General features: G+C 42.0%; 1 protein-coding gene and 1 long non-coding RNA gene across 2 annotated transcripts in view; one reads left to right on the forward strand and one right to left on the reverse strand.

Moving 5' to 3' along the window:
- Positions 1 to 1240: 1240 nt before the first annotated feature.
- The window catches only part of LOC105453648 (neurobeachin), a 307877-nt gene continuing 282968 nt past the window's right edge, over positions 1241 to 26149 (reverse strand). Inside the window, exons 38-53 of the mRNA XM_011695781.1 lie at positions 18579 to 18696; positions 15696 to 15798; positions 12037 to 12152; positions 7185 to 7297; positions 6955 to 7095; positions 5441 to 5560; positions 5124 to 5276; positions 4905 to 4977; positions 3892 to 4076; positions 3605 to 3782; positions 3440 to 3520; positions 2848 to 3018; positions 2457 to 2720; positions 2067 to 2263; positions 1563 to 1714; positions 1241 to 1403 (exon numbers count right to left, since the gene is read on the reverse strand). Coding sequence (XP_011694083.1) covers positions 1313 to 1403; positions 1563 to 1714; positions 2067 to 2263; positions 2457 to 2720; positions 2848 to 3018; positions 3440 to 3520; positions 3605 to 3782; positions 3892 to 4076; positions 4905 to 4977; positions 5124 to 5276; positions 5441 to 5560; positions 6955 to 7095; positions 7185 to 7297; positions 12037 to 12152; positions 15696 to 15798; positions 18579 to 18696 — 2256 coding nt within the window. The 3' untranslated portion in view covers positions 1241 to 1312. The remainder of the gene's footprint in view (positions 1404 to 1562; positions 1715 to 2066; positions 2264 to 2456; positions 2721 to 2847; positions 3019 to 3439; positions 3521 to 3604; positions 3783 to 3891; positions 4077 to 4904; positions 4978 to 5123; positions 5277 to 5440; positions 5561 to 6954; positions 7096 to 7184; positions 7298 to 12036; positions 12153 to 15695; positions 15799 to 18578; positions 18697 to 26149) is intronic.
- Positions 10375 to 12303, forward strand: LOC105453647. Its single transcript, XR_974893.1, has 3 exons — positions 10375 to 10430; positions 11327 to 11456; positions 12053 to 12303. It is a non-coding gene; the product is annotated as an uncharacterized LOC105453647 (long non-coding RNA).

Here is a 26149-nt window from a genome sequence, read left to right on the forward strand (position 1 = left end):
AGGGTGTAGAAAGTGTTGCGGCGGCGGCGGCGGCGGCGGCGGCGGCGGGCGGGGGGGTTGGGGGTGGGCGGGGGAATTTTGATACCGCGGCCGGGAGAATGACTAGCGATGTATCTTCACCGCGAAACATCTACCGGAGCATCATACCGCGGTACCCAGTGATATACGCAAGTGCGTTCGCGTGCGTGTACACAGTCCGAAACTGAACGTACAAGGTGCTTTAGCCAAAAAGTTTTCGACGTGAGCGACATTAAAATACGTCTGAGAAGAGTACGTTGCAAACCTCTCGCGATAATACACGCCTCCTCTCTCTCGCCTCCTCGCCCCCTTTAAATATATATATATTATATATACGGAATAAAGCGCGCGTGTATGCACGTGTGTATGTATATATGTATAACGTGAAGAATTATCATATCCGTATTTACAATTGGACATTTAAACGCTAGAGAAAGTGTCGTGGGCCAAATCCACGTGCAGTCCCAGGCATAAAAATAACGTATGTGTTCAGCTCCGCCGTCTCTCGTCGACGCGGTTTTCTCTCTTCGCGCCGGCGCGGGTCCGTCGACTTTTCTCCTCCCCTCGGTGTATATACTCGGTATGTACCCTCCTCCTTCTCTCCGCGCCGCGTGAGAGGAAATCGCGCGCGCGAACACTCGCGAACGTAGGTAGATCCGAGTCTTCGTTAATTGACTAGCGTTTCGAGCGGCACGTATAGTGTGTAGTTTTTCGCGCTTTTTTTTATATTTTATTTTCTTACAAGCGTTTCCTTGCGACGTGGGTTTGACGTTTCCACTCGGCAATTATACGCGGGATAAACGGCCGGAACTCTGATTGCATCTCGCCCTCCGTATCACGCTCCGCTCGATACCTCTCCTCCTCCTCCTCCTCCTCCTCCCACTTACGGAAGCACTGCACACGCAGCCACGAAAGCGAGTTTATTGCTGAACGTTTAAAAATTCGCAGTGCACCACATTCGTTTCATACAGCCGCCCATCGCACCTAAATCTGAAAAAACGATCGATAGAATGTATACTTTTGCGTACCATAAATTGCGACGAATCTAAGGAGATAGTCTGACGAGAAGCTGGCCCGTACAAATGTCGCGTAAATAGTATATGGGTTTTCTTCCCCGTTTCATTCGGCACACTCGGTTGAGCGATCCGAGGGAAGTCGGTAACAGACGAAGCGTCGTCTGTCCGAGAAATACGGTGTAAATTCGAAGTTGTCGGTGCTACTTGGAAAGTTAAGCGCAGAAGTTTATTCTATGGGGATGCGCCGTGCCTTCTTAGGCAAACAGGAAGTCGTAATTTCAGTAACGCTGCTGGAACTCGTGATGCCATCTGTTAAAGTCGATGTGGAATATCACAATGGACCCATTTGCCAGACCAGCTAGAAGAAACCTGTAAAGAACGGAACATATTTATCCTCCTCGTGTCAAAAGAGATAATTTTTTTTTAAATGAATTCTCGTGAAATTATACGACCAATTGCATCGTCGCGCTAAAGACTAAGAAAGTTTTAACAACAAATTCATGTAGATCTTCAGATTTCATTACTTACTTTTGATCATGAGCAAGCGCGAGAGAACGCACGCTGCTTTCGCATGCGGGAAATGCATAAAGTAGAGCGAGGTTGAAAGTTCGCCAAACTTCTACGATACCCTTGTCACCTCCAGTCATCAAGTATTCACCGTCTCTACTCAGCAGTAAGCACTGGAAATAAATAACGGTGTTAGCATACGATATAAATTATTAAAAAATTAATTATATAAACAATATTAATTTGAACTAATCCGCGTAAGTGAATATCACAAATAAATTTGAAAGCGCCTTTTACGGCTGGATCTTAGTGTCTAATAAATTTTGTATGAATTTTTAAATCCATTCATATTCAATTATTAAATCCATTTAAACTGAATCAATGTCGGACTTGCAACGCAATCACTGGCTGAAGTTGAAATAGTGAGATGACAATTGATTTTCAAATTTTAATAATTACACGCGACTAAGCGTAAAATTAAAATACTGAGAACAAAAAATTAATTATTGAATCGCGGTAAGCTACCTGTAAATTATCATTGTGAGACTCGTGACGAAGACGTTTTCCGTTTATGGTGAAGGCTGCTATGTGCCCACGTTCGTAGTTTACCACGATAACGCCCTCGCGTGACATAGCGATGTTCTCGGGGGATGAAAATCCGTTCGGCGCCTCGAGCGACCTCAGGAGATCGCCAAAAGTGGTGTGGACGAGTACCGGGCCGTCTGTAATAAAATATAAACATCAAATTATTCGCAATGTTAAAGATGAACCAAATTATCTCAAGATCAGGCGACACATCAATTATGAGCTCGGGAGAGGTATGTCTATAATTGTTACACCGTAATTATAGAACAAGGTATTTTTTAATATTTTATCCTAGCTATTTCACTCTTTTTTTCAACTTGTAATACGTACAATGCGATCCCGAGACAACCAAACCCAATTCGGCGGATATGACGACGGCCGTCACAGGCTGCTCGTGGCCCGTAAGGGTGGCACGTGGCGCCGGTGCTTCACCCTCACCGACGATAGTCTGTGTCCTTGCGTTCCAATGCCAGAGAAGAACGGTGCAGTCGGCACTTCCGGACGCGATGTAGCAGTCGGAAGTAATATTGCACTCGCTGCGCGACAGGCAAGTGACGACTCCGTAATGACCGAACACTATCTGCACGATTTTTGCTACAAAAATGATAATTCCTTCCCTTGTAGAACTTCAATCATGTGGAGAAGCACGTAAGCCAACAATTGCTTATCTCTCTATTTATTCGTATTGTAATGCGATCAATTCTGAGACGTCAAGACTCACCTGTCTCGGTGGAAAAGACGCGGAAGCTATTGTCCCAAAATCCACAGGCCACCAAAAATCGGCTGTCCACAGTGGTAACAAAGCAATTACTGCGAATCTTGAGCTTCTGGCTAAAATTGTCGCCTAGATGTCGACGTTGTAACGTTGGATTCGAGCTATTTGCCGCTTGAGCTAAAAATACACCATACAGCGTTGTTAATCAGTACGCGCATCTCAAAGACATCATTTTGAAAATGTAACTTTTTTTGCAATAAGTGAAATCAACCGATACATGAATACACTAACAATAAGATAAGTCTGTTCGCGATCAAGAAGGATCGTAGTCTATTAATATTTTTGCGTGAATTTAAATGAATATAAATTATTTTATCTTTACAATAATAAATAAAGTCGACCGATATATGTGAATACACAACTAACAATAAGATACTTATTCCAAGATTAAGGCGAATCTTGATGCTCAATAATATGCGCAAATTTAAACAAGTGTATATAAATTCGCGCAAAAATTATTAGGCACCAAGATCCATTTTAGTCGAAAATAAGCTTATTTTATTCTTAGTTATTTATCTGTACATGTGTGTATACTTACAAAGAACAGGATCCATAGACAATGGTTGATTGGCAGCCTGCGCCTGAGGTGTGTCTGCATAACTCGGAGATTGCACGGAGGCTACAAAAAGGTTTAAAATTGCAATAACAAGGCGATAAGGATAAATTCAAGAGTGTCGGGAGTGCGTGTAGAAAATTACTCTACCTGCGTAATTGGTATTCCACCGATTAACAGCGAACTGCTGTCCGGTGGTTACCGTCACAACCGATGGCAGTGGCAGTTGTGGATAAGTGTTGGCCGAGATGTGACAGATCGGCGAGTTAGACGGGAACTTGATGGTCATGCACACGTCGTCCGGAATGCTCGAGAACATCATTGGCGACTGGAAAAAGAAAAGTACATTCTCAGGACTTCTTAAGAAGACCGTCTTTCTGAAGACTGCATGTGAAACTGCTTTTCCATGTGTGTTACACGCTGAGATAATCTCTCACCAAATGCATCGCCGAGCTCCTCGGAGGATGCGGTTCCATTAAGAGCTGCGACGGCGTCTGCCCGAAGTTCTTAATTTGATTCTCTATCGCTTCCCTCATCATGGGATCGGTGATCGTGTCCAGTTCCACGCTACCCTCGTACGTTAAATAGTAGAAAACGTTGGTTGCACGTACAGCTTCCGGGCCTGTGCGAGAAACAAAGTGACCGATGTGTATTATACGAAGCATCTTTAACGCGTCTCTCTTTTCTCTCTCTCTCTCTCTCTCTCTCTCTCTCTCTCTGTGTGTTAATTTTACGATCCTGTTTCGCGCGTTGTCGCCACGCAGCGCGACATAATGCACTCCCCGCGAACGATCCGCTTCGAGAGCGCTCACGACGAGATCGCTCGCGCTCTCGGTATTTCCGGTTGACTCCACTTTCGTGCCACCGGCTGGCTATACCGTAAACGTGTTGCATATTACGGGTGGGACGCATTGTCGCGCTCGGCACACGTGCCTAATTGGTCGGGACAGGGACCGAGGGAGAGAGAAAGGAAGCTAACTAAAAAACTAATTCCTTCCATACGCGCGCTCCCGTATATACGCCCCAGTCGACGTTCCCCTCCGCTGCCGCGTCGTCCGATGCCGAGGCAGCATCTTCGGGGAAGCGCCGGATATAGAGGCGCCATCGGCAATTAACGTCGGTGGAAATCTAATTTGACTCGACTGCGCCTCCGTCCCGACACCCAAGGTGCAACCTTGGGGCGCTCGCGAGCGGCGCCTGCCATTGTGCGAACATTTATTAATTCAATTCACGGGTTATCGCCCGAACCTGACGCCACGAACGATTTCGCGATCGGTGTGGACACATCTTAATAAGGCCTTATCATTTTAGATAGTAAAATAGAGATTTTATTTTTTCACGATACTGAGAAAACGCGAATAAAGATATATACCAAATCCCTTTAATAATTGCAATTCACGAAAGAAATTCTATCTATAAATTATCTATTTTACCTATAAACTGCTCTTACCTTTCTGTTTATAACCGAATATCAGATCGATCCATTGATGTAATTGACAAGACACAAATTCGGACTCGAGTGCCTGAGAAAATACAATTTAATAAATGTATCGTAAAACATATATGTATGTATTTTTTTTTATAAAGATATTAGTTAGATTTTTAATATTAGTACTTGTAATTTTTAAAGCTTATATTAATTCATATTTCAATGAAGTTAATCCCGTACCATTCGATTTATACGTATAAACTCTTCGGGAGACGAAGCCCAAGGTGGTAATTCAACATCGCCGACCGAGCTGCCGTCTTCCTGCCTGCCTAAACGATAGCGGTTACTGTTCACTAACATTTCCGGTAGGAAGAAGAATTCCGGAATCAGCTCCTGCTCATGAAAAGACGAATTTATGTACCTCCTCGGTATTATATCAAAGTGGCGTACGCAATCGAAAATTTATGCGGCGACGATAACAATGGATGTTCACATTGTTCACCGAGGCGTGGCGGGAAATGTAAATTTTACGAGTATCTTAATTAAATGCAACGGACCTTGACGTCGGATGTATCGCGTTGGCAATTCTTCCACGAGAGCGCGATAGATGAAAACAGTCGGTTAGGGTGATCGAACTTGCCGCCTTGCAACGCCAAGAACATAGTCGTCATCGGTTCCTGTAAGAAGAATAATTTTATTTGTACAATCAGTTGAGCGCGAGAGCCCTCTCGAGCGTTTTGCAACGGGAGCGCATAGATCCCGTATAGAATGTCAATAAAGGATGAGAGACGTGGAAACGAGAGTGCGTGAGCTGGGGCGGAGAAAATGCGCGCGGCACGACTCTAAACCGCCACTTAGAGACACTTTATAGACGGTCCTTTGTGCGCGCGGTTTCTTGCGAGGTCTCCCTTCTCGTTTCTCGATCAGTCATCCGTCCCCGTTGACAGGCGAATGAACGCAAAGCGAGAGGCCACACACGTAATCGATGCACTTTCGTGCCGCACGGCACGTACGCGAGCGTTACGCGAGCACGTGGACCCGATTTTTGCATTTTACTGGAGACGCGATTCTCGCTACACGTATCAAAACCAAACGGGTTAAAACTATTCCTTTGTTCCTTTTATGGCCGGGGATAATGCTATAAACGGATCGTTAACGTATATCTTCGGCGGACGAAGCGTCGTCGGTAGGTAGCAGCACAACGATTATAGACCAATAAATTGTTTATGATGCAATATTTTATCGCACAAGTGTGTTGCATAGCGAATAAACAATTAAATGCCGTTACGCTGTTTTTTTAATTTTTAAATATGTCCGCCAAACACGGATTTAGATTCGTTAAGTGTTCTTTAAGGCCGATTACACAAATAATGATGAGACCGTAGAAATTATTGCAAAGATTAACAAACTGACGGTAAATAGAAGTTCCATCAACAATAATTGACGAAGAATAGCATTAGGAAATTTGTGTGCAGCGAGATAAAATTTCTATACAAACTATATCAACTGCTTCAGCTTCTCTGAAAAGGATTAATGGAAGAAAAAGAGAGATAAAGACGTTTTCCAGTTAGGCTCTGAGAATTTCAAGTGAACGAGGAAATGCAGCAGAAAACAAATGTGTATATTTAACGAGAAGGCGGGCGTCGTTGGCACGAGGGCGTTCCGACGCCCTCAAATTAGCGTGCACGCAGTACTAAAAGTGTCGCTTAAATTTATGGTGCAGACTGGACACGCTCCGTAAGTGGAAAGACCAAAAATCAGCGATCGGAAGCTAATTATACGCCCATTATATGGGTAAAGACCCGATCCCGGCGCGTATTCTGCGTTAAATTTCGATTTAATCACGACGGAGGAAATGACGGCTAATTAATATTTTTATTTAACGAGTGCTTTTGTCATGCAAATAAATGCTAATCAATCAATTCTTCTGTTTCTATTGTATTTAGATAATGCTCGTTGTGTTAAGATTTACTAACTGCGTTTTCTCTACAGCTGTAAATGAATAAAACGTAGTCGAATATCGAAGTTAAATATCAAGCGTGTTATTTTCGCAAAGTAATGAGAGACTTACCACGCGTATCATCCAATTTAAAACAAAGGCCGCCGTAGAGTAATGCGTGCCGTAATGGAAGGGCGGTATAGTGTCGTGTTCCCAGCTCTGGAAGCGCTCCTCGAAATAAGCTCTTCTGTTTGGATTCAGTGCGCCAATCGGCTGTGAAATATTGTTAAAATATCGTTACAAGAGAGTACTATTTTGTGTTGATTGTCTTGTTGCCACATGCAAATTCGCTAAGTCCATACCTTGGACAAATCTCGATAATTGCTTGGTAAACTGAGATCGAGCTCCTTCGTTTCGTAGTTCGTCAAGACCCAAGGGAATACAGGATATTGATTCAAGTCGTTGTACGTGCGGCCTGTAACAATACAAATTCACTTCCTTCAAAACCAAGAACGTGAATTTATTTCTTTGTTGATCAATTCATTATATTCCGCATCGTTAATAAATACCGATGCAAGAACGCAGGAGTCTGTTAAATTATGGCCACGTATGGTACTTCCTTTTCTCGCATGACTTAAATCATCGCTCGGTATCCCGGACAACAACAACAAAAAAAAAGGACGAGGAAGTCAGGACGAGTGTGGTAAGTGCTTAAATTAAATTCCTCATACGTATACCGCGCCGAGAATAGGTCAGGAAGAGATCGCGCGGTTTGGTTTTTAATGCGGATAATCGCCGGCCCCATCTTTTTTCCTCGCCCTGACCCTGCGTCTCACGGTCACTCTCCTGTCCTATCCGTCTCGCACCCCCGCTGTTTCGTAGCTAAGGGCGACGAAAGCGGCCACGAGACCGCGCCGGGGCTCGTGATTCTATTTTTACGAAAAACGCGCGCCGCGCGGCTCAATGGGGCGCGGCGCGCCGTTTAGTAAGCGCATAACTCAGAGCGTGACGGCTAATCGCTCCTGAAATTGTCACTCCCAGAGGTCTTACTCGTCCTCGTTCCCCCTCCCCCCTCCTTCCCCTTTCCAAGCCGCCGCGGAATCCCATCCCGAAATGCATTAGTGACGGCAGCGCGCGGTCCCAAGGCTGAGTTCTAATCTCTTTCCCTGTCGCTAATTAAAGCACGTCAGCGAGTTTGTCACTCGGCGCCCTCGTGACGGATACACGTGTGTCACCGTCCTCCCTCGCTCCGCTCACTTCGCTTTCTTTTGCGGCCCTATTCGACGGCGCACAGCACGCGAAATGTTTCCCACTCGCGCGATAATCGCGCAAACGGAAGCGATTAGATAGTTAAACGCAGCCGAAGCAATCGACCTGCGCTAAATCTGCAAGTGCAACGCGTCGTTTAACAAACGTAACGCAAGATAGCGGTATGTACAATATAGGGTAGAAGTTTTAAACCGGTACGCGATTTTGGTATTTAAAAATATATTTATAACTGCTCGTTATCACTTTGACTACCATTGTTATCTCATATCTAGGTAACGCAGTCAGTTTCCGCAAAAAAATAACATATTAAAATAATACACTAAATTTATTTTTAAAAATTATTAATTTAATTTAATTTTTTTTGGTTCATGTTTATTTTTTTAATTGCACTTAAACATCACAGACGCGTATTTCGCGTGCACTATTTGTCTTTTAATTCTTTAATTTTGACTATAAAACCCTAAAATATATACAAATAAATTGTATTACATTATTAACCTCTCGATACATCGCACAACTGTCAAAATATGCGACAGCCGCTCACGAAGTTGGCGCAATGAGAGCATCAATCAACATCGCGGAAAAGAGCTGACAATATTTCGAGATTTTCGAGAAGATTTTGATGTATTTAAATATCAATTTAACATGCCTTTTTTAGATTTACAGAAATTAGGAAAACATGATCTATTATTTCGATTTGCGAGTCTAGTTTTATTTATTCTCTCTAAAATTATATTATTAAATATGTGATAATATAAAAGATATATAAACTTTTACATTTATTTATTTTTATAATACAGTGTATTTTGTAATCGAACTATCCATGTTTTATAAACACAGTAACTCATTTCTCAACTTTGAGCCTCTTAGAACTAGATGCCGAAATCAACTTGGAAGTCAAAATGTTAATTAACACCGTTAATTCACGCATACATCCGTCCCTTATTAGAACGCATTTCGAGACATCGACGCGGTCGTTTGTTATCGGGCTAAGCCGTGAACTGACAGAAGCTGCTATGCTAAGACAGTCTCCAAGAAGTTCGCCGAATACTTAATTCCCTCGACGAAAAAAGGCGATGCAACGGCAAAGTCGGTACCGCGCGCCGGTCGCTGCGTATATATGTAAGTCCCACCGTGGCTACAATACGACCGTAAATCGTGGGCGCCGCGCGAGCGACGGCCGTGCGTAAATAATAGCGAGGCCGCGTTATGCATCAAAGTGATTATTAATGGTAGCGTCGGCGTGAGTGAACGCTCGGGGAACGCGCCTCGACAGCGGAATGTCCGCGACACAAACGCATACACGTATAATCCCTCCGTATATCCGCCCGCGCTTCTCCCGTCTCAGGAACATCAGGCCTTACCCTCGCTTTCTCCCCTCCGTACTTGTTCCTGCCCGTTCCGCGAAAAAATGCGAACGATATTTAGAAAAAAAAAAAAAAAAAGTTTACAGATCGTAAAATAATTCATGACGTAGAACGAGAGCATCGCCGGAGATGAGAGTCGAAGGAACGCGCGTGCGAAGTACTACACCGTAAATCCGGTTTCGTGAAATTTAACGTAATGCATAATTTAACGGTAATTGAGAGGAGTCGTAAAATTAGGACGTCGAGTATTTATTCCGGCTGGAGTAAACGATGTTTACACCGCGTTTTATGCGCTCGTGATTATAGACGTTTGCGTACGAATGAATCGGCCGGTCGGCCGGCCGCGCCGCAGCCCGGTCGGTCGCTTTATCGCGCTGTCGCTGCGTCCTCGGCAATAATTCACCGCGAAGCAGGACCAGGGGCCTAGATACGATCGAAAACGAAGGCGACGACCTGTTGGCAACTACCTGGGATGAAAGGTCCGTAAGTTTCGGCGTATATAAAACAAGCTCGGCATACATCTCGAGAAATAAATGCGACAGATATATGGAGAGACTCGTACATACATCAATACCCCTTTGTGCGTGTGTACATGTCGTCGTACGCTACTTTATACCCCGCGTTATATTTATGCTACACATTTTTTACTCGTTTCAATAAATATTTGATTAGCGAGCCTTGTGTGTGTTTTTTCTTTTTCGTTAAGCACAAACAGTTAATACGCGAGATACGATTGCAGAGTATGTAAACAGATTTAAAATATCGCGATATCCGCGGGATGTGACCAAAGCAATTATATCGAGAAGAGTTAAGATCAGATTGCGACCGGCGCGCTGCAGGCTACGTCCACCGCTATACGCACACATTTTGCACAGGGTGGTCCATATATAAAGTGCTACAAATTGTCTTTTCGCAGGAAACAATTTGAGGACAGCGACAAAATGTAACTATGGATGCGAATGTGGAAGAAATGTGAATATCCGATATTCTCTCTCAAGAAACTCGCGGCGTTCATCCCGGGAAGCATTTAATCGATCGTCGCCGTCTCGGAGAGGATCGCTCTTCGCGATTCGCCCTGTACACGCCGCCGCCGCCGCCGCCGCGGCCGGCGCGGGGGCTATCGTATTTACATCGGATTCGCTGTCATTAATTTTTAATAAACCGACGCAGGGGGAGCAAAATAAAACCCCGCGACCGATCGTATGCGGGAGCGCGCGGATCGGCGCGGCGCGGCATGGCGCGGCGCGGCGTGGCGCGGCGTGGCGCAGCGCGGTGCGGACCGGTTCGTTTTCGTATCGATTCTCTTTCTCTCTTTCTCTCTCTCTCTCTGCGCCGCCGATTCCATCGGCTCTCGGACGTTACGGGCAGAGCGCGGTACCCACGGCTATTTATTCGAGCAATTAATATATAACCCTCGTAAATACGCGGCCGCGCGGCCACCCCCGGGCGCCACGTCGCGGCCGGACCGCGCCGAAATGCGAATAATTACGCGTCCGTGCTCATCGCCGTCATTAAGCCGGACCCGAACCGAGCGCGCGGGCGTGGGTGCGCATAAATCCCGCGCTCGGGCGGTATAACTTACGGCCGCGAGCTCGTGCAAGCGCCTAACCGACTCTCGTTTACAAGAATCGCGGCCGATTCGCTGGTTAATATCGCCGCAACTACGACCGGCCGCGGCGTACCGCCCGCAACACTATCGTGCGCGCCGACGATTATCATCGAAAGAGAGAAAGAGAGAAAGAGAGAGAGAGAGAGCTTCGCCCTGGGGAGAGAAGGGCAGCGAGAGAGATCGATCACTCTCTCGGGGAAGTCGATGAACCTCGCGGCAAGTGAGGAGAATCGTTTGATGATACGTTTGTTTCTTCTAGGCTTCCTGTGCGTGTAATATAGAAGACAAATGGTGCACGTTGAATCCTCTCTTCCGTGAAATTGAAGATAAATCGTTCTATCGGTGCGCACGGTAATAAAAGCACAATGAGCGAAAAACACGCTTTGCGTGTAAGTATCATTAAATCTCGCGTAAATGTTGTCCGAGAGGAGAGAATGCGCTTCGATGAAAAGGCCAGAGAGAAGGTGATCGAGGGATACGATGCGCCCAGGACTATAAGTCCGTACCGTGTCGCGTCGAGAGGCGTCCGAACTGTCTCGTTAAAAAGCGCACGAGGCCGACCGACGGCGCGGCGTCTCGAGTTTCGTGATTTGGTCCGATGAACGCGCGAGGGAGCCGATATTAAACCGAAGAGAAACAAAGACGCGCCACCATTTCGCCCTCAGCGATGCCGAGGCGGCGCGGCGGAATGGGTGGTGCGGCGAGTCCCTCGGGAGAGGATTACCGGGGTCCACAAGGTTGGGATTACTCGCATGGGGTAGCTAACGGAACACAGGGCTGATTGAGAACATCCCTAATGCGCCACGACAGACTCCATCCGCCCGTGTGCACCCATAAAAAAAGCCCGGGCGTCTTCGCTTGGTGCTTCTCTCCGGGGCTCCTTTCTCCGATCGATACCCGCGCGGAATCGACCGATCACCGGTCGATCTCGATCGCGTTTCACATTTGATCTAAGGCAAAGGTACTTACCGGCAATTGTGTTCAGGAACATCAGATATTCAAAATTGGATATTTCCCGACGCTGCCACTTTTGAGTCATATTGGAGCTTCTCATCAACTGTCGCGGTGACATCAAGGACGCCCGTCTGTAAAATCAATGAAATTTACCGATTGCAGCATCCACATTCATATCTAAAATATACGGCCTTGACCATAAGCATAAAGCACTCCCACAAATTGACGTAAACATTTTATGTAATAAAAGATAAATAAAAAAACAGTTTTGTTAAAAATTAATATTTAATTTTATAATAATTTTACTTTTTGTTAGTCTTTCTTTAGCTTTTATTATCACCTTTTTCAAGAAAATGTAATAAATTGAGGACGTTTTGTATTTACAGCCAAGGTTATATTAAAATAAATATATCCTATATATAACTAGAGAAAAACAAAATTACGCAACTTTCTAACTTCGACTTCATGACATTGCATGAAGTCGTTCTTCAATTAATTTACTCTAATTATTTTAGTTATTTGACGCGAATCGAAGTAATAGTTGCAATTGTCTGATCGATTTTTAACTTGTTTGCATGACGGTGACTACAACATTTTTCAGTTGTCAACGGTATATGTTAAACGACTTCATGTGTCAATAAAATAAAATTTCACCTCAATCTATTTTTATCACGTGGAGTTTAAAACGTCCATATCTCTGCTCATTAAACCAAAATTTTAATGAAGGATTGTCTGAACGTATGAAAATAAGAGCATATCTATATATATGCTTAGACATATTACAAAATGCATATCGAAGTTACACGTGTCAACAATAAAGTATCCATAAACGAAAATTCCAAATCCGGACACACTTGTGGTGTTCGCCGCCAAAATTGCGTGCCAGATCGCGAGACGTGTCACTCCTCGGCATCGCGCAGCGCGCTTTAATTGCCAAACGAGCGGGTTTCTGATACGCAATTAAGGCGGCGGTCGGGCCCAATTCACAAGAGCAATTACGTCGCAAAGACGCGCGCTCGCCGGCGCTTTGCGTTCGCGCCATAAAGCCCGTACGCGCGCGTACGACTTTTACGAACGCGAAGTTCGCTGATTTAGGATTTATACGGGTGACTTTAACGGGGCGTGTGAGGCGTCCTTCAGACGTTATAAAAGGGAGGGCACACGACGACGACGACCGGACGTATAAATTCAATCCTTGGATTCATCTCGCGTAAATTTCATCCGAGCATGAAAACTTCCCGTGCGATCGGCGCGGCGACCGGCAAAAGTGCCGACTGCATTTCTCGAAGTATAAATGTCGTGGCGTAATCACTCTTTCACGTGGAAACTTATAGAAATGCATTGTTTGTCAGATTCGTCCATGATTTATGTATATGTATATATCGTTAAAATAAATGTGCGCGATGTCTAATACGACACATATGGAGATACGACTGTCACGTATATACATACATAAATAAATCACGCGCGCGATCAGAACTCGATTTTAAAACTACATCCCCATTCGCGTTACCAGCAGAGTAGATTTACAGCTAGGTCAAGTATAGATAAATTAACGTGTAATTGATATGTTAAAAAATAAACGATGTAATTGCGTGCCCGCTTGCGAGACTTGTCACTTCTCGATATCGCGCAGCGCACTTTAATTGTCAAATCAAATGAGCAACGCATACGGTTTTGATATGTAATTAATTATTATCGACTTATAGACATGTTTTATTTTAAAAAATAAAATTCTACAAATGCGCGCTCGAGTCTTATGAAAGTTATATCCTTGATATCTCAGCCACTGCGTAAAATTTTTTGTGAATATACAAAATAATTTACTCTCTAATTAATATTGACATGAGAGTGAGAAATAACTATATTAAACAAAATTATTTATGATAGCATATCAACAGTTACACTTTTTTTACCTAATGTTCGAAGATTCTGCGGAACTATTACATAATCCGATTTTGAATCTTATAAATATATTATAATCTTATACATATGTAATAATAAATAATTTATCAAGTTTATATTATGGAAGTATAATGACTTACTATAGAATGCATTAATTTTGTTGAAGACATTACAGATCAAATTTTAACGAAAGTTATATTCTTTTTGATGAATCAAAAGAAATCAACATTTTCCATTCAAATAAGATTATATCGCTAATATTGATTATATCTAATTTGACGTATAAGACAAGTATTTACGGTATCTAAAAGAACGAAAGTATGGCAATAAGAGAGTGAGCGTAGGAAAGACAGCAAGAGCGCAAAATTCGTCCCTGCATGAAGTTCCATGTCTCTCTCGTATTGTGATGTCGTAAGGACCAAAAAGAGAGATTCTCGCAAGATACGAAGTCTCCCATAGGCCGGCAGGAATTGGCGGCAAGAACAGAGGTTCGCGTATCCGCGCTTCGACCCATCCATTAGAACGTTCCTATATACACGAGATAGCCGGCGAGAAGGATACATCGGCCATAAATATACGACGGCGAACTCTGACGTTTTCTCTCCGACTGATCTGAGGAGAGAGAGAATTCTTGGCTAGCCGAAATAATTCGTCGGTATATAAAACGCGAATCAGTCGTGAATCGTGACGTATGAGGAAACATATTCATTGATGAGAAAAGTTTCTTAGTTAAATTTAATTAGCGTTAAATTTACGTTCCTTAGTTAAAGTTTAATTAGCGCGCTGCGTATTATTTAACTTCCTGAAGAAATTTACAATTATTGTGCAATTAAATTTTAATAAATTGCATTTTGATATAATCTTAATGAATTTGTGTAACGTGTGTTTCGTAGTTCTAATTGAGGCATTCATATTAAAAATTTTAACGTTGGAAAATGTTGATTTCTTTTGATTCATCAAAAAGAATATAACTTTCGTTAAAATTTGATATGATCTGTAATGTCTTCAACAAAATTAATGCATTCTATAGTAAGTCATTATACTTCCATAATATGAACTTGATAAATTATTTATTATTACATACGTATAAGATTACAATGTATTTATAAGATTCGAAATCGGATTATGTAATAGTTCCGCAGAATCATCAAACATTATGTAAAAAAAAGTGTAACTGTTGACATGCTATCATAAATAATTTTGTTTAATATAGCTATCTCTCACTCTCATGTCAATATTAATTAGAGAACAAATTATTTTATATATTCACAAAAAATTTTACGCAGTGGCTGAGATATCAAGGATATAATTTTCATAAGACTCGAGCGCGCATTTGTAAAACTTTATTTTTTAAAACATGTCTATAAGTCGATAATAATTAATTACGTATCAAAACCCGTATGCGTTGCTCGTTTGATTTGACAATTAAAGTGCGCTGCGCGATGTCGAGAAGTGACACATCTCGCAAGCGGACACGCAATTACACCGTTTATTTTTTAGCATATCAATTACGTTAATTTATCTATACCTATACTGACTTTGCCGTAAATATTGCCGTATATCTACTCCGCTGGTAACGCGAATGGGGATTGGAAATGATAAATATCTTTTAGAAAGATGCGCTTCGAATCCGTCCCTGGGTCGCCTTACCGAAAGGGACAAAGAAACGAGGGAATGCGACGAGCATGTTTGAAAGTAGATTCCGAGATCCTTGGATCTTTCCGTGGAACGACAGAAGCGCTTCCTTCCTCGAGGCGGTTATCGCTTACCTAGTCTGGGGTATCCCGTACTTGATGCCGACGCCGACCCGCGGTAGTGCCTTGATCATCTTTTTCACCGTCGCCTGATCCAAGAACGCGAACAGGATCGAGGCTGTGGACAAAAAGGTGTTAAAGTGTGAATTATAAGCGAGTCCGGTTTCGAGGACGCGTCGACGCGCGACGTCAATCATTCGGGCGACGAACGAGAGAAAGAGAGACGGAGAACACGTTTCTATTTTAGAAATTTAATTCTTCAATTTTTCACACGTGTATATAAATACAAAAATATCGATAAGAATTACAATTTGATGAAGACATTGTGGCAAAGATAAAGCGCTACTATTTACTTTTAAATGCCGCGAAAGTACTACTACTTTAATCATACGGTTATGCTAATATCATTAAGATATCAGATTGATAAATTAATAAAGTATAACTGTACCCAATTTATTATACAATGGCCAGGCTTGTAATAAATTTGTTTGACTTTAAAATCGATTAGCCTGTCCCCGCGGAATAATAGAAAGCGAGAGAAGACCCAATCGTTCCGAGTGCGTTTCCCCTGAGAGTTCAAAGGGTAGCGTGCGAGGAGATGGTTACCATAAATACTTCCTAGTAATTTACCGAACTGTCTGTACACGAAAGCAAAATATGCTCGTTTTAATCTTGATTAAGAGAGAAGAAAACTTCAATCGTTTTACTCCTGCACTCATAAAATATGACTCCTATATGAGTAAAATATAGCCGAACGTACTTAGATATGCGTATGTTTTAAATTCGATTCTTTTTTTTTTCTAAACAAATAATCGGAGTATTCCCATAATTTCAATAAATATCGTATAAATATCTTTTCAAGCAATGTAAATCGACGTTCTACATCATAATATTTATTACTTCAATAGTTCTTACTTCAATTAGCACTTCAATAGTTTTACTCCTGCACTCATAAAATACGAATGAGACTCCTATAAATAAAATATAGCCGAACGTACTTATATATGTATTATGTTTTAAATTCGATTCCTTTTTTTTCTAAACAAATAATCGGCGTATTCCCATAGTTTTAATGAACATCGTATAAATATTTCCAAGTAATGTAAATCGACGTTCTTGAATGTGCACGCATTCAACTTCTGTAGCATAATATTTATTGCGCACATATTCTGCAATACATTACACATTCTGTATAACGCAATATTTATTACGCATGCGATAGTACACGTTTTCTACAGCTGTACCGCGTTTTTCCTTGGATTCATGCTGGTACGCGCGTATACAGCTATAATCTTCTACTTATTAATGTTCGCACGCCGCTAACGGGTGCAAGCAGATGCTCCTGCAATCACATTCGTCGCAGAAGCCGCCCTTATCCGCGGCGCGCGGCATTCGCAATGTCCGATGTCGCGTAAATTACGCGAACGGGTATAAGGTAGCGTGTGGAGAGGCGGTAATCGTAAGAGCCGAACTTGTATATACAGGACTGACATGGCAACTATCTTCGATAACGACGTGAGGTTCCCTCACGTAATTTCGGATGCCCAGTAACGTAAAGCATGCGGTGCCCGATGTGACCGAAAGTTACACCGCGGCCCCGTTATAAAGTAACTCATTCCACGGTTTTTATTGTTCAGCGATTTATCGCGAGAGGACGACGCGATCCGTGCGTGTTCTCCGGCGTTTTTCGGTTAACGAACGCGCGTTTCCAGTGATTTTTTTAATGAACGACGAAGGCACCTCGCAGGGATGACATTCCACCGCTAACGTCTCCGCCGAGAGACGCGACGCATCGAAAGTCAGGATCAGATTAGAATCGGGGAACGCCTGGGAATTTATCTGCGCCCCGGAGAAATAATCAGCGGGATGGTGGACCCGAGGCAGGTAGGTATAAATAATTCTCTCGCGCGGTTTGTTACAAGATACGGCAATCCGCCTCGGATGAACGAGGGACGAACAATTGTTAATGAAAACAATCGTCATTATTGATAATTACGCGTTCGCGACGAATTCATTAATATATAAAATTTCGACGTTGATTGCTTAATATTAAATTAATGCGAAATCGATATGATTTTAATTAATGCAACGGTTTTACATTAATAAAAACTGAAGGAAGACGGCGAGTACGAGTCTCAACGCGGTAAATAATGCGCAATAATAATTCAATACAATTGATTAAGAAAATGAAAACATGTAATTAATGAATTTGTACACTTCGGCTCATTTTTTTCAGTCATCTTCAGCAAAGAGATTACAGTATGAAACGATAGCTGTTTCTTACTGTAAACCGTGAAGGGTAGATAAGAAACATCAATTTCTATAACATACTGTAATCTCTTTAACTGACGATGGCTTAAAAAAAGAGCCAAAATGTACAAATTTATTAATTGTTTTCATCGTAATCAATTGTATTGAATTATTATTGTGCATTATTTATCGCGCTGACTCATATTTTTTGCCGTCTTTCTTCAGTTTTTTTTTTTAAATTTTGCGAGTCCTATCACATATTTTGGTTTTACATTAATTCTCGATTAAAAATGGCACTATTTGCGGTAATGCGAAGCTATCGAAGTTAAGTTACAATTGCGCCGCGACGCTGCGGGATGAAGCAACAGCAGCAGGTGCAGCGCCCGCGGGATTGAATAATAAAATGATTTTAGAAAGAGACATACCGTAATGCGGGCAAGATATTTATTATGTAAAAACGAAAGAGAGCGCGCTCGCAACACCTTGCAGCGAGTTCGGGATTCCGTTCGCCGGGATTAGATCGCGTCCTCGTCGCGCGAAATAACGCGAGAGGGACTCGGAGGGAGTCGACAAGAAACGGAATGCGCTCTCGTCCGAAAGCGGCGCGCTGAGGACGAACAAAACGAGAGGAATTGCCCTGGTACTTACTTCTGCTGGCGAGGAAAATCTCGATGGCCACGTTTTGCAGCAGGTATCGCCGCGAGAAGATCGCGCGGACCTCGGAAAAGTACCATTTTCCGTGTAAATGGTCGCAGTACTTCAGCACCTGAAACAGAAATTGGAAACGCACGTTTCTTTTATTAATCTGAATTTAAAAATATCAAAATATAATAAATCAAATAACATTTATTCATAATATCATCTATATTACTTTGTACAATATGATTTCATCCGTTTATAATTATGAAATTATGAAGGAGAGTCAACTTACATATTTCAAAAGATGTCCTTCGGTCTTAGACTATTACTTATCTTATCTAATATCTACCATTATTTCTATATAAGTTGCTATAAATTAAAAAAATATTTAAACCTCCTCGTAATTATTGATCGCAAAGGGTGACAGGAGTACCTTTCGCGGTGATAATTAAATGAGCGTTTCCCGACATCGCAAGGAAAATGTCCATTGGGGTCCAAGGCGGGTTGGTCCGAGAATACGAGGATGGCTGAATATAAGAATGCAACCGCGGTGCAGTGAAGTGTGATGTGATATAGTGAGACTAGTGCCGGTTGCAAGATGGCCGTCATGGTAGGAGGAGCCTCCTGCTGAGCCGAGAATCGATCCCAGGACCTCGCGGACTTGCGCTCTCGGACGAGTCGTGAACAACTCGTTGGCGAAAGAGGGAGAGGTGAAGAACAAAAAGAACAAGATTCGGCGAGGGAGAGGAAGAGAGAAAGAGAAAGAGAGAGTGCGCAGGGTGGACGGGAAAAAGATCCGGCATAAGAAAGAAGGGAGGTAAGAGGGAGGCAAAGTGAGGGATCTCGGATTTACCACCCCGCGTTCAACAAGGCCTTCAATTTTTGCCTCTTAATGAGGACGTATCGTGCCGCCGCGATGTCCGTAAACGCGCGGCGAATGAAATTATCCTCGAAATAATCCGCCGAAATGAACCATTCAGCTGATTACGCTCGAGAAGTCTGCGTTCAGAGAATGCCAATAAGATTTTATCTGCGTCGATCCTCGTCGTTTGTTAAAGACGCCTTTTGCGAAAACGCGAGTATCGCAAACGCGTAAGCGTACCCAGAAATGTTGTCTAACTTATCGAACCCGACATCGGTGCTTGAAGACACCTTAAATTCATGTACATTTAATTATTTTTACTATTCTTCGAAAGCGCGTTTGCTTACTTTCAAGTCGAATTAAATGTATTCTTGCAAGCATTTCGATAATTTTATTAGTTATAGCGAATTCTCCAATAAATATAAACGAATACGAGCGAATCACACATAATATACGCCTCTATAAAAGCAGTATGATTACATATAAATTATACAAACTAAAAGAAAAAAAATATTAAAATTCCTTAACAAGACAGTCATGAAATTTCAACAAGTCAAAATGGATAACATGATTTTAATTTTATGAGTGCAATAAACTTGAACTATTGTTTCGATTAATAAACAAACGATCGTTACAATAACGAATGGAATGCCAGTAAAATACGAAAATTAATGTGGTTTCCGAATCCAATATTTCTGTATTTTACAATGTTTTATTATGTAACATTTTCACAAAAATATGTGGCAAGTCGTCGAAGTAAATTTCTTACACGATATGATAATCCCTCGATATCGGATGTGTGAGAAATACGTCACTTTGTTAACGGAGAAAAAAAGAGAGAAGAGAGATGTCAGAACATGTTTTGAATTGTTGGACGCATAAACGTTAACGATGACGTTCACACGCGCATGTCAAAATTGTAGAACGGTAAGCGGCTTCGAATCTCTGGGGATCATAAATATCATATTAATTTGTGACAAAAAACTGGGGACGCGTACCGAGGGTGTTAGCGCAGTGTGAATCCGAAACGTTTTGCAATTGTTATATAAACGAGAAACAATTTGTATTGCGTAATTATTTATCTTTCAACAAGCAATAAACTTAAAGCAGTATATTTATATTTTCATTTTCTTCCCACAACTCGGAGAGTCACGCGGCGAACTCGTGCACGGTGGACGTAACGCGCAAGGTTGGAAATCAGCCCGGGATACGCACAGAGCCAACCCCTTGGGCGATCTGCGCAAGCTCTCCGCAAACACTGCTCGAGATTGATAAGGGCCGCAACGCGGCTCAGAATCCATTATTTGGATACCTGCGGCAGCAATACAGATATATCACGTACTCCGCATTAAATCTTGTCGAGAATTAGATGGGCTCATTCATCGTTGTTTAACCCCCGTGCGTGCGGGGTACGATTTGTATTGTTTACCAACGCGCAGTGTCTCTTTGTTGCGGTCACGTTAATCGACGAAAACATGACGATTCCTTAGTGAAACGTATATATTCATGCGATTCTGTTAAATAAAATCATTAAGTAGTTTTTAATAAACTACACAGTATGTGTAATAATTCTTATGTACGAAGACTTAAAAAAGAGATAAAGTAATTGATAGCTGTGCGTATAAATTTATATTCCGCTGATAATATTTTATACTTATATACTTAAAGAGAATTTATATATACATTCTTATATATATAAATCTCTAACAATATACAACTACTCGTATTATTAGTGTTTTATTATATTCGCTGCTTATTAGCTTTCTTTTTCTTCTTTAAAAAATATTTTTGTACATTCGCGTAATTGTCATTATTCAGCAATTCGCGTAAGTATTCAGAGGAGAAAATACAAGATTATATACTTGTGCACACATCCGTTATATGCACATGTAGCGTATTTATCTCCGGGAGCTCTATTCGAGATGTCATCAAGCCGCAAAATGTACATCGTACCGATGGGACATAAAAATAATACGTCTACACGTCGCGACGCGAGCCAGAGCGGCTGGGTGGCGGGGACCACACGCGGTTAAAGAGAGGTCCTGGCCGCTGAGTGTCAAGTGGTACGCGATTAGAGCTCCCCATGATGCTCTCCGTGCTCATCTCTCACCAACCGAAACCGTCCCGGCTCAGCGGAGCGCCGGGGTTGCGCCGCGACGACAATGGGCGACGTGATGTAACAACATGTGTCGCGTTCGCAAAGGGGGCTGTTCGTCCCCCCCCCCCCTCTCCCCCGGTCATCGCACGCTGCCTCTACGTACAGCGTTAGGGATACCGTAGAATGGGATACCACTTAGCAGCCCGCCGGCGGTATACAACAAACAGATTAAGCGTCGGACAATAATGGACCCGCCGTTCGCTCGTCGGGCTCACTTGGACGCCTACGAGCAGCCACCCCGCGTTTCGAGTGACGGCTCTCTCGAAATCACGATACGACAATACAAACGGCACAGTGAAGTGTACTTGGTGTACAAATGACTGGTAAAACGCTATGCTTGTATACATTGCAATTCACCGAGAAAGGGTAAATCTTCGTAGATTTCATTGTTTTCACATTAATAAATCATTAATATATAAATGTACACCTATATATGTATACCTAATAATTTATATAAAAGTATAATAAATCTATTTAAAAGTCTCGACAACTTTCATATAACATTTGACACAATTTTGGAAACTATATACGTTGTTGACTTAATTATTTTCTGCAGTGTTATCGCGATCACCTTCTTACAGCAGGCTACAATAATGTGATTAGAGCTAATCTTATCGACGACTCACCTCTGGATTTTATTTAATCGACTACACATCGCTGACTAATACGATTTCCTATGTGCACCGAATATGTATATTTTTTATTATCTCATGACAATTCTGAGATTTTTTGTAATTTTTATCTTATTTACGATTGATTTTGTATCCAAATTCTTGTTTTTAACGCTGATGATGATTCGATAGCATGTCGAAACGCTTATAACTTATGTAGTTATGTATATGTATTTTAATTTTGCAATCATAAACAATTTTGCGCACCGACGTCCAGTGAGGCTTTTTATGCTCCTTCTTGTGATATCTCTATTTAAAAATAGTTTAGATCTCTCGAATAAAATGATACATGATCGGGAAATTTTATCTTTACTTGACAAGCGTATTTAATTTTTTTTGCTTGCATTTAAAGTTTTTCAATGGTTTCGAGAAAAGATATAGATTTGAATGAATTTATTATTGTCAGGAAGAGCAATAGTGAAAATGAATTTTACAGAACGATCGTAAGGTCGCCGCACTGACGGGAACAGACGGCTCGGCGTCTGTTTCCGTGGATGCGCTGGCTAATGCTCGAAACATTCGGGTGCTATCGCGGCGATCCCAAGCGGCGATGAGTTATGCGTGCCACGTGCGCGTTCTCATACCTTTATTACCGCAGCATCGCGCGAGATAACGCGCCGCGCCGTAACGCACAAAGGGCGGCCGCGCGGCGTGACTCGTCTCGCGTTCCGCTAAATTTGCCCACGCGCGAACGAACAAAAACGAAGAAATCTTTCGAAAGCGCCGTGCACGCGTTATATGTCTGACGTGCGTAACGAGGGAAATCGCCGACGAGCACGAAGCGGTGAACGATATACGTGACGATAATAGGCCGACGAAGCTATCCGAGCTGCTAATGATGCTCGATAGGCAGCGGAAAGAGAAGGATGTTTTTCCATTTAATTAACCCGTACCGCGGGTTTCCCAGGTATCATAAAACAGTAAATGATGCGACCTGTTTCCGGTAACAGATGCGTACAGGCCCGTCTGTCGCTGTTAAATGACTCGTCTGAACTAGTAGTCCGTGAATACTAAGGAGATTAGAGCATCAGTTGTCGTTGCTATTAATAATTCCGTGGTATACGGCCGGCGTTTAATTGTAACGCGGCTTTCGACTGTTTCAAATTCAAACATTCGAGGCGAATCGTAATAACGTGATGAAATACAAAATCGTCTTCTCATTGTATTTACCAAGAAGAGAATTCGTTTTAATTAATAAAAGTATTAATAAATTAAATTAAATAAATTGATAAAAGTACTTTTATTATTTAAACAAAGTGGAATTCTACTTTCTTTTCGATCGTCCCAGCAAATGGTTCTCGTAGTGACAGATTTACGTAAGTGATCAGGGCAATCTCTCTCTCGAGATGGAATCCCGACGTTCGGGACACGATTTATATTTTCCGTGCCATTTGACAAAGAAACCGTGAAATACGTACTCCACGGCAGCCACCGCTTCTCTACCGGCTGCCGAAGCTCAACGAACGGGTCCCGGATTACTCGAGGATTACGCGGGGATGTTCATTCGAGCTGATTTACAAGGTCGACTCGACGTGCCGTCTGCGTAGACCGGAGTTAGCCGTCCCCGAAGATGCGTCACGATCCTCGATAGAAATGTTACACAATGAAAACAGGCGAGGCCACGCGAGCTAAAGGTGCTCCTATATCTATTGTACTGCAATGCCGAGCGAAATATTTTGGCGTGCATCGATTGCCCGAATTTATTTTTCTATTGACGACGAAGACGAGCTATAGCAACGATTGTAAACTCCGCAATTCTGATCTTTCTGAGGCACTAATATGTAGTAATACATATAGTTTTGTCAATAAATTTGTTTGAAATACAATTTCGAGTTGCGTGCGGGAATGATTTTCATTTGTTTGGTTTTCTTTCACGCATTCGCGGTGGTTTCTCCGATCGAACGATAATTTCTCAAGAGTGTCATTTTCGGAGCCGAGGCCGCGAGAACGTCGGTGTACAAATAATTCAGATGATAAACGAATTAACTCGAAATGGGATGATGAAAGGCACATTTAGGGCGGCAGGAGCCCTCGGGTTCTGCCTTAATGCGAGGGCTGATGTAGCAGAACGTTTGACCCCTCGCCTCACCGACGCAAAATGGGCGAACGGAACGAGGAGAGCGAGATACGGAGAGAGAGAGAGAGCTCGCGAGTACGACACACACGTGCTCGGCTCATGAATCAAGTCGTATTAGCGAGAGAGAAGCAGGGACCGCCGGGGTACCAATCTACCACTCCAACTTGGAGTAGATTAGATTCTCGAGCTTTATTCGATTATCCACGAGCGAATTGAACGTGGCGCGACGCTCTGGCATAACCCGCCGTTTTCGCTCCGCAGCTTTGGCAATCGGAGCATAAACAACGAGCTGGACAGTGATGGACGGCGTAACGCAGTAAATGAAATAAAAAGATCGAAGGTATATTACCATTTTCCCTAATATTTAAAAACAAAGGATTGGATTCTCAACGATATGAAACAATTAAAGCATTACAAACAATTCTATAAAAAAAAACCAATATTATAACAAAAGGCATCTCGATTTTTTTATGGCAACGTTAAAAATTAACATAATTTATAATAAAATATTATGTATGTATTGATTTACGTTTATTTTCTGCTCTATTGCAAAGGGTTGAAACGATCAAGCGGGCAAAGAACGATGGTAGCCGAAGATATGGTCTCTAATCGGTAAAATCTTACGATGTATCCGCCTGGTCGATCGGTATTCTTCGACGGATATTTGTGTAGCGTGAGTTTTTACGATTGTGTTATAAAAGGGAGCCTCCAGTATCTCGTGTTTGTAAGCTATTTTTCGTCGCGCACACCTGCCCCTACGGTGTGTGTATCTGTGCGCGCGTCACCATCAAGAGTGAACCTCCATATTTGCGATGTATAATACGAACGAGAGCGGGAAGTGTTGTCGCCTTTCATGCCAGCGTCCAATATTCAAATGATCCTTTCAACAGAACGTTATCGTATCTATCCATTCGCTTATATTCGGAATTATCGTGCCACGGAATCGCGAGAACTATCCGTCCATTTACTTGAATATGTTTCAGCTACCGACATATAACATTAGAGTGGCCGACTTAAGAGTGACAAATACACTTTATAAAATCTTTTATTAAAACTCAAGTTATGATGTTGCCTAATTTAGTTAAAAAATCCCCATAAACATGTTTATAAATACTATGAATAAATAGAAATGTCAAGTTTCAAGTATTGTATTTAAATGACAATTTATATAATTGTTTCTATGTTTAGTTTACTAGACAGCACAGATGCGCGCTTCGCGTGCGCTATTTAACTTTTTAGTCGGTACGTTTTACTATACACGCTTAAATGCATACAATTACATTTTAATGTAATACAATGTAACTGTATGCCCCCTCGATACGCATAACTGTCAAAATGTGATGACAGCTGCTCAAAAAGTAAACGCAATGAAAAAACCAATCAGAATCGCGAGAGAAAACAACAACAATAAATTTTAAGCAAAATATGAATAATCAATTTTACATGCTTTTTCTTAGATAGGAGGATTAATAAATTTTCATAAAAATTTCTCAAAATTTTCCAGGAAAATCAAACTGAGTAAAAATTACAAGCATCTTAGTAATATGTAATATTTCTGTTTTAGTTTATTAAAAAATCTCGATAAAAAGTTTCAAAATTTTTTACGAAAATCAGGATATGATTAGAGATTCAAGTTTCATGATGTCTTAGTGCTGTGATGTAAATGTAATATTTCTATTTCTTAATTTATTAAAAATTCTTTGAAATTTTTAGTAAAAATTAGAGTATTACTACACAAAAATATTGCTGAAAATTGAAGTATCACTAGTAATGGAATGTCATAGAAGTTCCTTAAAATCGCACAGCTTATCG

The sequence above is a fragment of the Wasmannia auropunctata genome, unplaced genomic scaffold (assembly GCF_000956235.1).
Source record: "Wasmannia auropunctata unplaced genomic scaffold, wasmannia.A_1.0 LD335996.1, whole genome shotgun sequence".
Lineage (NCBI taxonomy): Eukaryota > Metazoa > Arthropoda > Insecta > Hymenoptera > Formicidae > Wasmannia > Wasmannia auropunctata.